Source organism: Cupressus sempervirens, chromosome 1 (genome assembly GCF_028749045.1).
Source record: "Cupressus sempervirens isolate cs-2001-9-10 chromosome 1, ASM2874904v1, whole genome shotgun sequence".
NCBI classification, from domain to species: domain Eukaryota; kingdom Viridiplantae; phylum Streptophyta; class Pinopsida; order Cupressales; family Cupressaceae; genus Cupressus; species Cupressus sempervirens.
In genome coordinates this window covers 70,953,046-70,967,183 of record NC_143118.1, presented here as the reverse complement: position 1 = coordinate 70,967,183, position 14,138 = coordinate 70,953,046, and the positions used below count along the sequence as shown (strand labels likewise).

Sequence of the window (14,138 nt, the reverse complement as noted above, 5' to 3'; positions counted from 1 at the left end):
ATCCAACCAAAAGAATGATTTAATTAACTATTAGAATTGCCAAATTTCAAAGTCAACCATTTCGTTCCCACTACCGAAATTAAATACTAATTTTAAACGAACTATTAACAACATTGAAATATCAATCACTTTTATCAAAGTTTCACATGTAATTATTAGCCAACAAATTCCACTAAAAAAATTCTACAACTTGGCCAAACCATCATATTCTTCGTACGTGGCAAAGATATCCCGACATACCCACGTGCTTCAAGGAAGTGCCAATTCTCACACGTGTAGACAAAGTGGATATTCCTCGACTTACGCGTACAAACAAATATTCTTGTGTTTCCTTACGCAAAGCCCACAATACACATCTATTTTTTTTTTTATAAATAGGAGACTACTGTTATTTAAATAAGATAATAATATATAATATAAATTATATGCTCCACAATTTAAATGAGTTAAGTTTTAAAGTTAATGTTGTTGAGCTTTGTCGTTAATGTTACAATTATAATAGAATATTTCATAGAGATAAAATAATAAAAAGGGAAGAAATTTTTTTTTTTAATTATATTGTTATGATTAGAGAATAATTATTTTTTGAAATTTCATTAAACACTAAGAAGCATATAATTATAATTGCAAAAATTTTAAGTAAGGTGTGGTGGTTTTACAATTTTTTACAAGTTTATATCTATTGATAAGACGTCATCCATCCTGGTACTACTTTAATTTGAGCATATTTAACTACGGAGTTTCCTTCATGATTAAACCTACCCTATTCGCAATCTCATTTGTGAAATCTCCTTCAATTGTTGGATCTATATCTATTTTATATCAAATTAACTTTTTGAAGTTTGACAACATTCAAGAACATTTTTTTTTCAATTAGGAGCTAATAAACATATAAGTATGATTGTAAGATTTAGAGTTTAATTGTCCAAGGTTAGATGTAGTTACTCCACAATCTTATTGACTATATTAATTTATTTAAAATATCCTTGTGAAAGTTTGAGAACACTCTAGAATAATTATATCTTGGAATCATTACAAGGACACTGAGGAGCATATAACTACAAGATTTTGATTTAATTATCTAAGACAAGTTGGGGCTCCATAATTTCATGAGGCTATATCTATTTTATATAAAATATGGAGGTTTGAGAACACTTAAGAACAAATGTGTTCTTAAATTTTGTAATGGGGTTAAGAAGCATCCAGAATATAATTACGAGAACTTGAATTTAATAGTTTAAGTGTAGGTATGGTTGATCCACAATTCTATAGGACTATATCTACTTATATGAAATAACCCTATGGAGGTTTAAGAAGAGCCAAAAAATAGTCGTATTCTATAATCATCATGAGGACATTGAGAAGCATGTTTGTATAACTAGAAGATTTTAAATTTAGTTCCTTAGGCAAGCAAGGCTTGTTCCCTAATTCTACAGGACTTCATCTATTTTATATAAAATAAACTTATGGAGGTTTGAGATCACCCAAGAGAAAATATGCACGTGAGTATAATTGCAAGAATTTGAATTTAATTGTTTAAGCCTAGGTGTGGTTGATCCACAATTCTATATGCCTATATTTATTTATATATAAAATAATCATATGGAGTTTTGAGAATAACCAAGAATACTTGTATCCTAAAGTCAACTTGAGGACATTGAGAACTATGAAAGTATAATTGTAATATTTTAAAAATTAATTGCCCAAGGAAAGATGAGCTTAATAATTTCATGGTACTATACATATTTTGTATAAATAAAGTTACAAGGGTTTGAAAACACCTTAGAACAATTATGCCCCTAAATCTTCATAATGAGAGTAATAAGAACGTGAGTATTATTGGAAGATTGTAAATTCAATTGTTTAATGTCAGTTGTGGTTGCTCCACAATTCTATTAGACTAGACCTAATTAAATTTTTAAAAACTTAGGGAGGTTTAAGAACACCCAAAAACAACTCTGTCTTATATCTTGATGAGGACATTAAGAAGCACTTACTCATAACTACAAGACTTGGAGTTTAATTTCTTAGACAAGGTGAGGTTGCTCCATAATTCCATGAGATTGTATCTATTTTATATAAAATAAATTTATGGAGGCTTGAGAATGCCCAAGATCAATTATGTCCCTAAATCTTTATGAGAGCACTAAGAAGCGTGTAAGTATAACTTCAAGGTTTTGAATTTAATTGTATAAGGCAAGCTAGATTTTTCACACAATTTCATATGGCCATATATATATATATATATGAAATAAACTTATGGAGGTTTGAGACCCAAGAACAATTGTGTCCCTAAATTTTTCATGAGGAGGTTAAGAAACATGTGAGTATAATTGCAAAATTATGAATTTAATTACATTAGGTAAGGTCGGTTGTTCGACGTGTAAGACTATATCAAATTCTATACAAAATAAATTAATGGAGGCTAGGTAAAAGCATATCAAGAGTCCCTAAATCATTAAGAGCTTTAAAAATGTGTGAATATTATTGTAACATTTTGAATTTTATTGTCTAAGACAAGGTGCTCCACAATTCCATATGACAATTTAATTTTATAAAAAATAAATTCATAGAGTTTGAAACCATCGAATAAGAAGCCTGTATACGTAATTTCATTATTTTCCTTTTGAATTTGACTATATAGATTTTTTTATTGTCTTGATAAGATATTAACAAACTATTAGAATCTAATATTCTCTTTTTTCACGCTATATTGTCTTGATACATCATAAAGTTTGATTTGAATTTAATGAGGGAGCTAAGAAATATGTATGTACAATCTCATTATTTCTCTTTTGAATTTGACTATGTAAAATTTTATTGTATTTAAATGATTAATAGAATATTAACAAACTCTTCACATCTAAGATTTTCTTTTCTTACTATACAAACAAAAGTATAAATAAAATTTCAAAAACCTAATTTGCCTAAATGGGATAGATCCACAATTCCTAGAATCCAAGTGCTTGAAGGCAAGAAGTAGCTTTAAGGGAAATGGATAGGCCCCTCCATGGGACCACTGGCTTAAAATATATATAAAACCGTGGGGATGTTTCGTAATAAAAGCACGTGAATTTCATGGTGCTGCGTTTGAAGACATGTCGCGTAGGAACAGTGGTGGAAGAAAATGGGGGAAGAACAAACAATGTAGGAATGGTTACTGGTATAGCAGTCAATGCGTAGTCCCTCTCAAAATCCAAATCAGCGTTGAGCAACGCGGATGTTTTGGGTTGACCCATCTCTGGATCAAATCCTATAAAACACACACAAATGCCCCCAAATGTCTGCATCTTCAAATGGAGCTTTACTCCCAGTCTTCCCATGGCGAAGCCCTTCTTCCTACTCTCTCAAGAAAACGCAAACCAGATTGTGCTTTTCGAGCTCTCTGCTATGAAATCGAGCCTGCAAATAAGAAAACCAATGTGGTTGCTGAGCAAATGAGGAGAAATAGAATGAAATTCCTCTGTGCCAAATTGCAGTCACTTATACCCACTTCAACTCCAAAGGTAATTCTTGAAATCAGCAGGTTTTTTCTTTTGCTTATGGGTTGAAGTCTAGATTATTTATTATTATTTGTTGAAATCAATTAAGATTCTAATCTAAACCTTCTACATAAGAGGCTCACAATTTACCGCTGTATTATAGATTCTTGCATGAATTTTATTTTCTCTCGGAGACTATGCTGAGAGTATTAGTTGCAGGTTGATAGATGTGGGTTGTACGAGGAAGCCAGTAATTACATTAAGAAGTTGCAGGAAGAAGTGTTCCATCTGAGGCAACGGAGAGACCGTCTGAGAGCAAATGAATGCCATGAGAAAACAGGGGAGAAAAATAGAGAGGTTGAGGTGGATGTGGGCGTGTATGGCAGGGAAGTTGTGATCAGTATTACCGGCATGACAAGGCCAAAATGCTTTGGGAGAATGATTGAGGAGATTGAACAACATGGTGTAGATGTAAACATGTCACAACTTTCTACAAGTGATTTCTTTGTGTTTCTCTACTTCCGTGCCAGCTTGAAGGAGAGTGTGAAGGAGTATAACCCTGCTATGTTGCAGTGCTCTCTGGAAAGAAGATTGTCCATGGCCTACTGAGTATTTATGGGATAGCTAAGGCTTGATTCCTCAACTCAAACTGCTAACATTTACAGTTAATAGAACCAAATTCTATATTTGGGAGATCCTAACCATGCAGTGTTGTGAATTCCTCTGTTGTATAGTGAATCCTCAAAGACCAGAACATGGATTGCTCATGGCTACCTTTACAGTGTAGTAGCATTCATACTGAATGCAAACCCATGAAACAGGGAAATCTATACTTGTGAATAGAAAATAGGGTTCACATTTGGAAATTTCTATATGTTCTCAATCATTGAAAAAAAATCTGTAACCTGAAATATCAATTGGAAAACAAACAAAATTTAGCCCAGATTTTTCTTGCTTTAATCTTCATGGATTTGTCGAGCATGCAAATGAATCTAATTTTTCTCCTAACCAAATGGTGCTATAAATGGATCCTAATGATTCTTTGAGTTTTTTTTTTTCCCCAAAATTGGTGCTTGTTTTAGTGATTGGGACTGGGCAGAGCATGAAATTGAAGAACTTCTGTGAGATGCAGAATAAACAGTAACAACCAATTTCAATAATCCAGTCTGGTACTTCAATTTTAGAAGCCTGCAAGGAAACATTACACTATATAATTCAGTGGTACTGGGTAGAGATTGTATAGGGGAAAACCTTTCTGTCAATAAAGCAGCACGGTGCTTGATTGAGTATGTACAAATCTAGGAAAGGGAACTACAATTCTTACAACAGGGAATGTAGGGTGCAAACTTGTATTGGAAAAATTTGAAAAAACCTCTTCTTATTGATTATCTAATATGATAAAAAAATCATTAATATTTAATATAGAGTCGGATCATAGTTGATAGATTTGGACTCAAACGGTACTTAAGCAAGTCTAAAATCTGGTACATATTGATGTGTATTTGATGACTCATCTAACAGGGGAACAACATAATGAAGTATCTTATTTCTCTTAACTTCAAGGTTTCTTTCATGTGAGCTTTTGATTGTGGATAAGTTCAATGGTTTATGTGAATTGTTTCTCTTAACTTCAAGGTTTCTTTCGTGTGAGCTTTTGATTGTGGATAAGCTCAATGGTTTATGTGAATTGTTGTTAATCACAAGGGGTCTTATGTTTGCATTTCTCAAACTGATTTCAAATCATACCAGAGGGGAGCTATCGAAAGATGTAGTAAGAATACTTGTGTTTTAGAGTTATAGAAATATGCAGAAAGTAGAGGAGAAGGGTTTAGGAATTGTGCTCTACTTACCATTTTCACCAAATTAAACTACAACTATAAAAGAACTACTGCAATCTTCAAAGGGTTATGCAAATACCACAATGATAGATGATAGAAGATAAGCATCTAGAAACGTGGGGTTCAAGGAAGTTTTGCACAATGGCTTACAATCAATAAACCATCAAAAGTATGAACCAAAGAATTCATCAATACATCATAACATTCTCCATTGAAATCACAACACTTTATCTAAATACTCTTAATCTAAATGAGAGAGAGACATCAAATGATCACCAAACTTTAATAAAAATTATATTGTCTTAATAGCTCTTAGCAACAATTTCAAAGTTCCACTCTATACAGATGAGAAGTGGGGTCTTTATATAGCTCCTCAATTACAATTGGTGGTCTAGATCAAAACAATAACTGATGATTCAAATCTTGCCATGTCAACACTAATTAGAGATAGGGTAAGAAAAATAGAATCTACATTGATGAAAAGATTCACATTGATTAATCAAAATGAATCCACCATCTTACCTCATGTTCTTGTGTTGTTGCTTAAGTACCATTTCTGCTTAAATTTAAGGAGCTGAAGTGTTCCCATGTAAATTTTTAATTCCAAGAAAAGGAAAATTTGGAATCTTTTCCTACATAAGTGGAGCAGCTATTGTTTAGGAATTGAAAATAAGCTATGGGAGAAAAGGGGGGCTTAAAATAAGCAGCAACTGCTTATCGAAAAAAGCTAGAAGTGTCTTCATAAAAATGAGTTATCTTGTTTTTCATTGACCTAACATTTTACCTCTATATTTTATTTACAATAAATAATATTAATTCTTTATTCAAAAAATATATTTAAGAGTAATGCTTAAAAATAAGCAGCAAATTTTGTTTTCATGAGGCCATCAGCTCCACATCATGAGAACATGCTCTTAGTGAGTAATAAATATCCACTCTGCATGTCCATCAAGTGGAAGAGTAGGGTGTAATGAATGCCCACTATCCATACCCATTCTATATTAAATGCATTTGTTGCCTACAATAGTCTATCTTTGACCTTCTCATTTGAATCCTCAAAATTTGTCCATTATTGTCTTTAACTCATATACAAGAACACTTCATGTTGATTCTTGTTTGAAGTCCAAGGCCACCATTATTTGTTCTAACTTTCTCAAGTTATCCTCCCATTGTGGAAATGAATCCACAATGGTATGCATGCCATTTGAGATAGTGGAGAAGTCCTCAAAGTCATCCTTTGTGAAAAAATTCAGTCGAAAGGACTCCTCCAATCTACATTTTAGGTTGTCCATGTTAATTTATTTTCAGCCAACCTTTGTGATAATAGTGATACAATAGCATTGATGACTTTTTGTTGGATACTCTCAGCCATCCCTTTCAGTCGAATTAAATCCCTAGTGAAGTGTTCAAACATTTCATTTTCTATGAGAATTGTGCCATACCACAAAGGAATGTCATATACTTATTCTTTCCTAATGACCCCACCATCAACCAACAATTGTATGGGTGTCTCCACAAAATCCTGCAATTCTGGGATCATCTTATCCTGATAAATGTGTTCATCCTCCCATAACTCTTCCATGCAATGAATCCTAGAAAGGATTACCAATGTCCTATCATGAACTTGTACTAAGTCTTATGCATGCTTGTATGCCTCATTTTTTATGCACTCAACCCAAACTTCTGCACTCTAAGAAAATCTATTGATCTTGGCAATAGCTCCTATTGATTCAACCGGAATAACTGGAGGAGGGACAAAGGATGGGCCTTCTTCACTCACAAGACAATATAGGTTGTCTATGAATTCGCACAAGGCTTTAATCTCACCTTTCCACATCCGATATTTTCCTTCTAGCTTCCTTATCTTTCACAACATGTGTGGAATCATCAAATTCTTCCATAACTTGTGAAAAAGGAAGCATGACCTAGATCAATTTTCGTAACACGATACTCATTGAAGCAACTTGACCCCTTATCTTGTCCATTGTAGGAGTTACAATTTACAAAATTATAGATCCATATTCTCTCCCTACAACCTTTGTAAATTGCTTAGTTTTTCCTTTCTCATCTAATCAATTTATTCGATTCGGTTTAAGATTTCATGCAATTCAATGTCTAGATCAATTTCCTTCTCTTGACTCCTATGTATCCTTTTCCTCACTACCTATTATGGAACATGAACAAACAAACATAAGAACATACATGAAAAGAAAAGCAAACACAATTTCTCCATAAAAGAGAAAATTTAGAATTTTATCAAAATTTCTCCACGTTTCTCCAAAATAGGATTTTCTCTTGTAGAAAATTTATTTTCTCTTACAGCTTCTTCTACATTTTAAAATAAATAAATAAATTTCATTCTTTTTTATTTATTGACAATGCAAGGTTTATGAACTAATGACCTCCCCAAAGGTAGGCAAGTCAACTCACCATGGGTGTGAAAAGGGTTTTCACAAAGTTTCTTGAATCCTCAAAACTTTCTCAACTTTGTTTTTCTCTATTTGTGTGTGATAATGAAATGGCTAGGACTTTCTTACATAAACTAAGAGAGGGGTAAAATTTGTATTAAGACAAGAAGATATACAAAAGGGAGAACTCAGTAAAGAACTCTAGCACAATCAACAAGATCATCAATTTCATGAGATGATTCGAGAGGGGGGGCAATTGTCCCATATACATAACATTCCAATCTTGCACATGATCAAAAGCTCATTTAGCCAAGCAATTTGTAACTCCATTCCACTCCCGAGGGATGTAAGTAAAACAAATAGAATCTAGAGTGGCCAACTAACATCCGCAAGCACCTGCGAAGTAAGCAAGTTCACCACCATTTAGGAGTCAGACTCACATATAATCCTATGCCAACCCCACAAACAACATTGTTCCATACCATGTAAAATGGCTAGTGCCTCCATAAGATTGTTAGTATGACAACCCTTAAGCTTCGAAAGACTTTCTTACATAGACTTTCAACTTGAAAATCCACTTTAATGACTACTAACTAATATTAAGAAACTTCCTTGTGTCTAGTTTTGGGTTTCTAATTATTTTTTATGGATAGTCCTTTTCTATTAATAAATTAATATACTAGTTACAAATTCACAAAAAAGGGTTCAGGGGATACAAGATCACCTCGTGAGAGTTCACACAGTTGAAGCCAGATACAATAACTATTCATCAAAAAAACATTTAAGCCAGTCCCTCAATCCACCAGAGCAGTGCTAGTCGATGGAGGTAGTTCATCACAATCACTAAAACCCCAGGCACCCCTAGGATTGGAAGGCAGACTAGGAGTAGTCCAGCCATTAGCAGCTTGTTTTTTAATATTTCTCTTCCATCTGTGACAGAGAGATAGCCAAATTCTAGCGGAAAGGCCATTTGGAGATAATAGCACTATGAGGAGTAGGAGGAGGGGGAACCGAGGACCAACCAAAGTCGTGGCGAGGTAGAGAAGCTGAGCGGTGCCACCAACCATCATCACCACCACTTAGAGAGTGATGGAGGGGAGCCTACAAGTGCGGTGTGTGTGAGCGGTGAGCAGAAGAACTGCAACCCTGATGGCAGCCCCAAGGCCAAGTATGGTCAGTTGAGTCAGGAGGCACTATAGCTACCGTACAATGTGTGTTACCCAAGTGATTGAGTAGCTCTTGAAGGTGGGCCACCTCGAGAGCCACCTTGTTAGCTTGGACTTGTATTTGCAACATGACATTATTACAAATGCATGCTTTAGTGTACATAGCAACATTGATATCAAGAAAGTTGTGAGTGAAAAGGACAACATTCCTATCCTTCCATAAAGTAAACAAAATCTCCATCTTGAAAGTATGCCAAATCTAGGAAAATTTCCTACAGATCCTAGGGGAATCACCCAACACAATCATGTGCCAAGAAAAGGGTTCTAGCTTGAAAGGCTTGAAAAAATCATGTATCCAATTCCAATAATTGTGAGCACGCCTACAAAACCAAAAATATGCCAAAAAGACTCAGGATGCCCACAAAAGGACAATGAGGATCTCCAACACCAAGGTTCTTTAGCTATGGCCCAAGGGGAAGCCCTTGAAACAATAAGCACCAGGCAAAATGGCCAATCTTTGGCTCAGTGATAGCACTCCAGATAGTGTCAAATCACATTCTCCAACGATAAGTAGAAGACTGAAGATGCGAGTGATGGTTGAGAGTATCCACCATAGGTAGATGGGGAGAAAGCCAACGATATCCTAAGTTGGGTTTGTAACTAGTGAAGGGTGTGGTAGGATGCCAATTCCAGTCCTTCAACCAAGGTCGCACAGACTGGACGCCCACCTTGTGGATCAAATGATTTGGAAGGGTAGAGAGAAAAAGATCAAAAGTTTTTTGATCTCAATGAGCAAGACGGATCTGGACCTGAATATCCTCTTAATATTTGAGACTCATGGAGATCCTGGAGAAGAGATCCTTAGGAGTCTTGATGTCATGTTTGAAAAAACGTAGAGCACTAGCACCTTGAGTCTTGGCTAGAGGAACACCCTAAATGGAAAAAAATGGTGACCACCAAAGGTTCTGTTGATTTAAAGAAAGCCCATCATGAAACCCATCACCATCCCAGTGAAGCCAAGGCTTAACAACTTCCCAAGCTCTCCAAATGCTTTTGATAACAAAGGAGCCCTAGATATGAATAGGTTCTCACATAATGAGAAGGGTTTGAAGACCAATTCCCTTTCACGCAAACCTGTTAACAAGGAAATCACAAGAGATACAATGTTGAACCAATACTTTCCAATATTCATCACCATTGAGGGCATGAATAATCCACTTAGCACAAAGAGTGATCCCTTGCTTCTATGTGGAAAGAAGGCCAAGACCTCTAGACTCTTTGTGGGGATAGCAAAAATTCAAGGCAACCCTGTGAAAACCATGATAATCAGACCCAGAAGCCCATAGAAAGTCACAAAGCAAATGCTCCAGCTTGAGGTAGGAAGCTTTGGAAGGAGCCCAACAAGAAGAGTAATACACATGAGTAGCCACTAGCACCTTGGAGAAAATCTAAAATTTCCCCGCAAGAGAAAGGGGTTTAGTAATCCAATAATCAACCCTTTTCTCAATTTTTATGAGCATAGCATTCCATAATTCTATCGGAGAAGCTTGAAAGGCAAAGGGGATGCCCAGAAAGTGGAAAATCTCTTTGTGGGTAACCCATTTCCACTCAAATTGAGAAAATCAATGCAGCAGAGGAAGGAAGGATTGCTTGTAACAAAGTGTCTTGTTCTATTGAATAGCCGAGTCAGAAGCTTGACAAAATGTGTCCAAGCATTGCAAGGCATTAGTGATATTTTCCTCATCCTCCAAGAGAGTGAGAAAAGATTCATTAGCAAAGCGGCCATTGACAATCTAAGAAGAAGACTCGGGCAAGGAAATTCCATGAACCAAACTAGCAGAAAAAAAGTGGGCAAGTAAGCAACCAAACCCTTCAATAGAAAGAACATACAAAACTGGGGCCAAAGGGCATCCCTGTTAGATAGATCAAAAAAGCCCAAAGGCTTCAGATTGAGAGTTCTTAATGGTGATACAAGCATTAGCATCACCAAAAGGCATTTCCACAAACTGAGGGAAATTACGGTTGAAACCCAAAGCCTGGAGCATAGCCAAAATGAAGGGCCATTCAATTTGATCATAAGCTTTGGTAAAATTAAATTTTTAACAACATATTCTCTTGATTGGACTTGCGATCCCACTCCATGCCTTCCCAAATAGCAATGATGTTGTCAAGAATTTACTAGGACTTGATGAAACTGGTTTGTTCTGGGTGCACAATTAAGGGAAGAAGATGTTGAATCTTGAGAGATAAAGCCTTAGCAATGATCTTGTCTAACACATTAAGCAAGGTGATGGTCCGCCAATTGCAAATATCCTCAAGTTCACCAACTTTAGGTATGAATTTAATGTTTCCTTTGTTAATGATGGCTCCAAAACTCTTAGTGTGGTAGGCTTCAAGATATAATTTGTGCAGGTCTAGACCAACAGACTCCTAGAGGTGTCTGTAAAATTCACAAGGGAACTTGTCACACCCAGGGGATTTGTCATCTTCCATAGAAAATACAACCTCCTTGAGGTCCCTAGTGGTGAGAAGTTGTTCATAAAAATCTCATTGCTCAATTGCTAGGCAGTTTGGAGTAACAAAAATATACTTTCTAAGGGCTTCCTCCTAGACAACCGAATTTCACTGTGAAGCAAAAACATTTTCATAATGATGAATAAAGGCTTGCTAGATGTCAAGGAGATTGGAAAGAATAGCATTTCCCTATTTAATATTTTTAATCCCAAAGTTGGTATGATGGGCTCTGAGAGCCTAGAATAATTCTTTAGAAGCTTTATCACCAACCTCCAACCAGTGGAGTTGAGCCTTGATTTGGGCACCTCGTGCAGCATAGTTATCAGTAATTTGTTTCTCATGGTGAAGCTTGGCAAGCTCAACTTACAAATTAGAATCAAATGGGTTAAGGGTAAGAGCTTCATAAACCTTCCTGAGAGCCTTGGTATTGGCTTCATAAGATCTTTTCCTAAAAACAATCAATTGTCACCAATAGATGTGAAGAAACTTAGTGGTTCTAGTAACAACATCATTCCACCATTAAATCCATTATGTTTAAGAATGTTGACACAGCTCCAAATTCTAGACAACGGGATGTGAGCAATAGTAGAAGCATGTGTCAGTAGCGACATGTTGAGGAAAAAATGCATTCTGATAGATTGCTAGATAGTTGTTTGCCAAAAAATGGTAAAATAAATGGGATAGTGGTCTGATAATGTCACATTCGGCAGAGGAATGATAGGTAACTCTCGATCTTCAGAAAAGGAGAAAAAAGATTGTGTATTAATAATAGTATGATTGAGATGATTTAAAATTCGATCAGAGCCAACTCAAAAATTAGATCAAGTGTATCAAACCCCACTTTATTGGTGGCGGTTAGCATTAGGATCAAAAAGGCCCAATTTATAGTGCTTATAGTACCATGCTTCCCTTTCCCTAGCTATCCAGCAAAAGGGCAAAATACCTTCCTTGTCAAAAGCCATCTCTGCCATATTAAAATTTATGCACATGACCCAAGTAGCTAGCAACAAGTTGCCAGCCATCCAGTACCAAAGTTGAGATCTTCTACAGCATCATTGGGACCATAAACATTACCTATACCAAAGGAATGATTATTGATAGAAAGCAAAATCCAAATAATTATGTGCATGGGATCAGAACCATGTGAAATAATAACATAATGAAGATGAGGTGATAGGAGAGTAACTACACCACCACTACTAGTTTTGTGTTGAGAAGAAAACATAATGTCATCTGGCCAAATGACACGACATGTAGAAGAAAGCATGGAACCAAAAATCTTAGCTTCTTGCATACAAAGAAAATATAAATTACCAAGTCTATGACAGATGTCTTGGACATAGTACTTTCTGGAGAGGTCTGTAAGACCTTGTACATTCCATGACAAAAAATTCATGAAAACTCTTCCATTTCTTCTTCATCCTCAAGGGAGGAGTAGCTATTTTGCAAAAAAGTTGAAACTGAATTGAAACCAAAGGGAAACCCTTCAGGAGTGATGTCTTGTCACTTCTCATTTAGTTTCTCAACACATCTAGGAGGACTATGAGAATGTTGCACATTCTGAGTCTCAATGGAGGATGTAACAAGTGGAGTGCGAACCACTACAAGAGTGGTAGCCCTCACAGTTGCCTTGATCCCCTATGAAACAACAGGGTTTGAATCATGTGAAACAACAGGAATTGACTCCAGTGAAACCATCGTCAACCTTGCAATGACTGAGGTTTGCACTCCATTATAAACATGAGGAGCGGAAGCTAAAGCAACATTCGATTGTTTGGGGACTAAGGAATCCTTGCCCTTGCACCCAATAGTGGTCCATTCCTCTCATCTTTTCCTTTTACTAGCTTAATAGGAGCATCCTTGGGTGGAGGTTTAACCCTAGGCACTGCCAAAGGAAATCCCTGATCTTGTGTTTCACCAACTGACACCTATAATAGGTGTTTGGTAGGTTCAAATAAAGCACCTTCTAAGAGAAGGTGTGGGAACCAATCTGAATCTCCACAAAAGCATTGAGATCTTTTCAGAGATCAACCTCAATGCAAATATATTTTTTAGGGCGAGTGGTGAAAAGTTCCCGTGTTCTTTGGTAACAACTTTGCCAAGAGTGTTGGCAATGGACTCAATCAAAGGCCAGCATGGTAGGGGAAGACCAAGAAACTCAACCCAAATAGGAACCCTAAGAATTTTTTTCATCAAAGATTGTAAAGTCTCGTGACCACCTTTAGAACACAAGCAAGGAGGAACAAACTAACTAAGGGTCATTTCCAAAGACCACATCATCCTGGGATGGGTTAGAAAAGTGAAATAAAAAATACCTTTGGTAAGGTTTTGCACAGCTTCAAGTGGGACTCCTTGAGTAGGCTAGCTCTTGGTAACCCATTCTCTAAGCATGGCTTTAGGAGTCCTACCCACAAAATAACCTATCAAGGTATGTTGTTCTAACCATTCACATGTAGTGTTAAATTCTTGCAAAGGAAGATAATATCAGGATTACCTTGTGAAAGACCTTCAGGACGAACTTGCGAGGATGTTTGTTCAATGGAGGCACCATGGCTATCCAAAGCAGTAGCGTGAACACTAGTATCAACTATTGGGTCACAGTTAGTTGGGGCCATTATAAACTAACCCTAAAAACTCCCACACTAAATGTGGTTTGATAGATGGAGATGACTGAAGGAAAGTTCAAATAGAGAGTCGTACGCAGGAGATGTGTGAAACCCTAGCAAAGCG

At 36.2% G+C, this 14,138-nt stretch overlaps 1 protein-coding gene across 1 annotated transcript; it reads left to right on the top strand.

The window, feature by feature from the left end:
- Positions 1–3,185: 3,185 nt before the first annotated feature.
- On the top strand, positions 3,186–4,425 carry LOC149576198 (uncharacterized). The gene is made up of 2 exons (XM_089811166.1): positions 3,186–3,506; positions 3,702–4,425. Exons 1-2 carry the CDS (start codon positions 3,297–3,299, stop codon positions 4,089–4,091), a joined length of 600 nt encoding a protein of 199 aa, XP_089667292.1. The 5' UTR covers positions 3,186–3,296; the 3' UTR covers positions 4,092–4,425.
- The last annotated feature ends 9,713 nt before the right edge of the window (positions 4,426–14,138 follow it).

Bases quoted from the DNA above. Each gene is read 5' to 3' on its own strand.
- LOC149576198 (XM_089811166.1), top strand. From the start codon at position 3,297: ATGGAGCTTTACTCCCAGTCTTCCCATGGCGAAGCCCTTCTTCCTACT. The intron at 3,507-3,701 runs GTAATTCTTGAA...TATTAGTTGCAG, and splicing joins TACCCACTTCAACTCCAAAG to GTTGATAGATGTGGGTTGTA.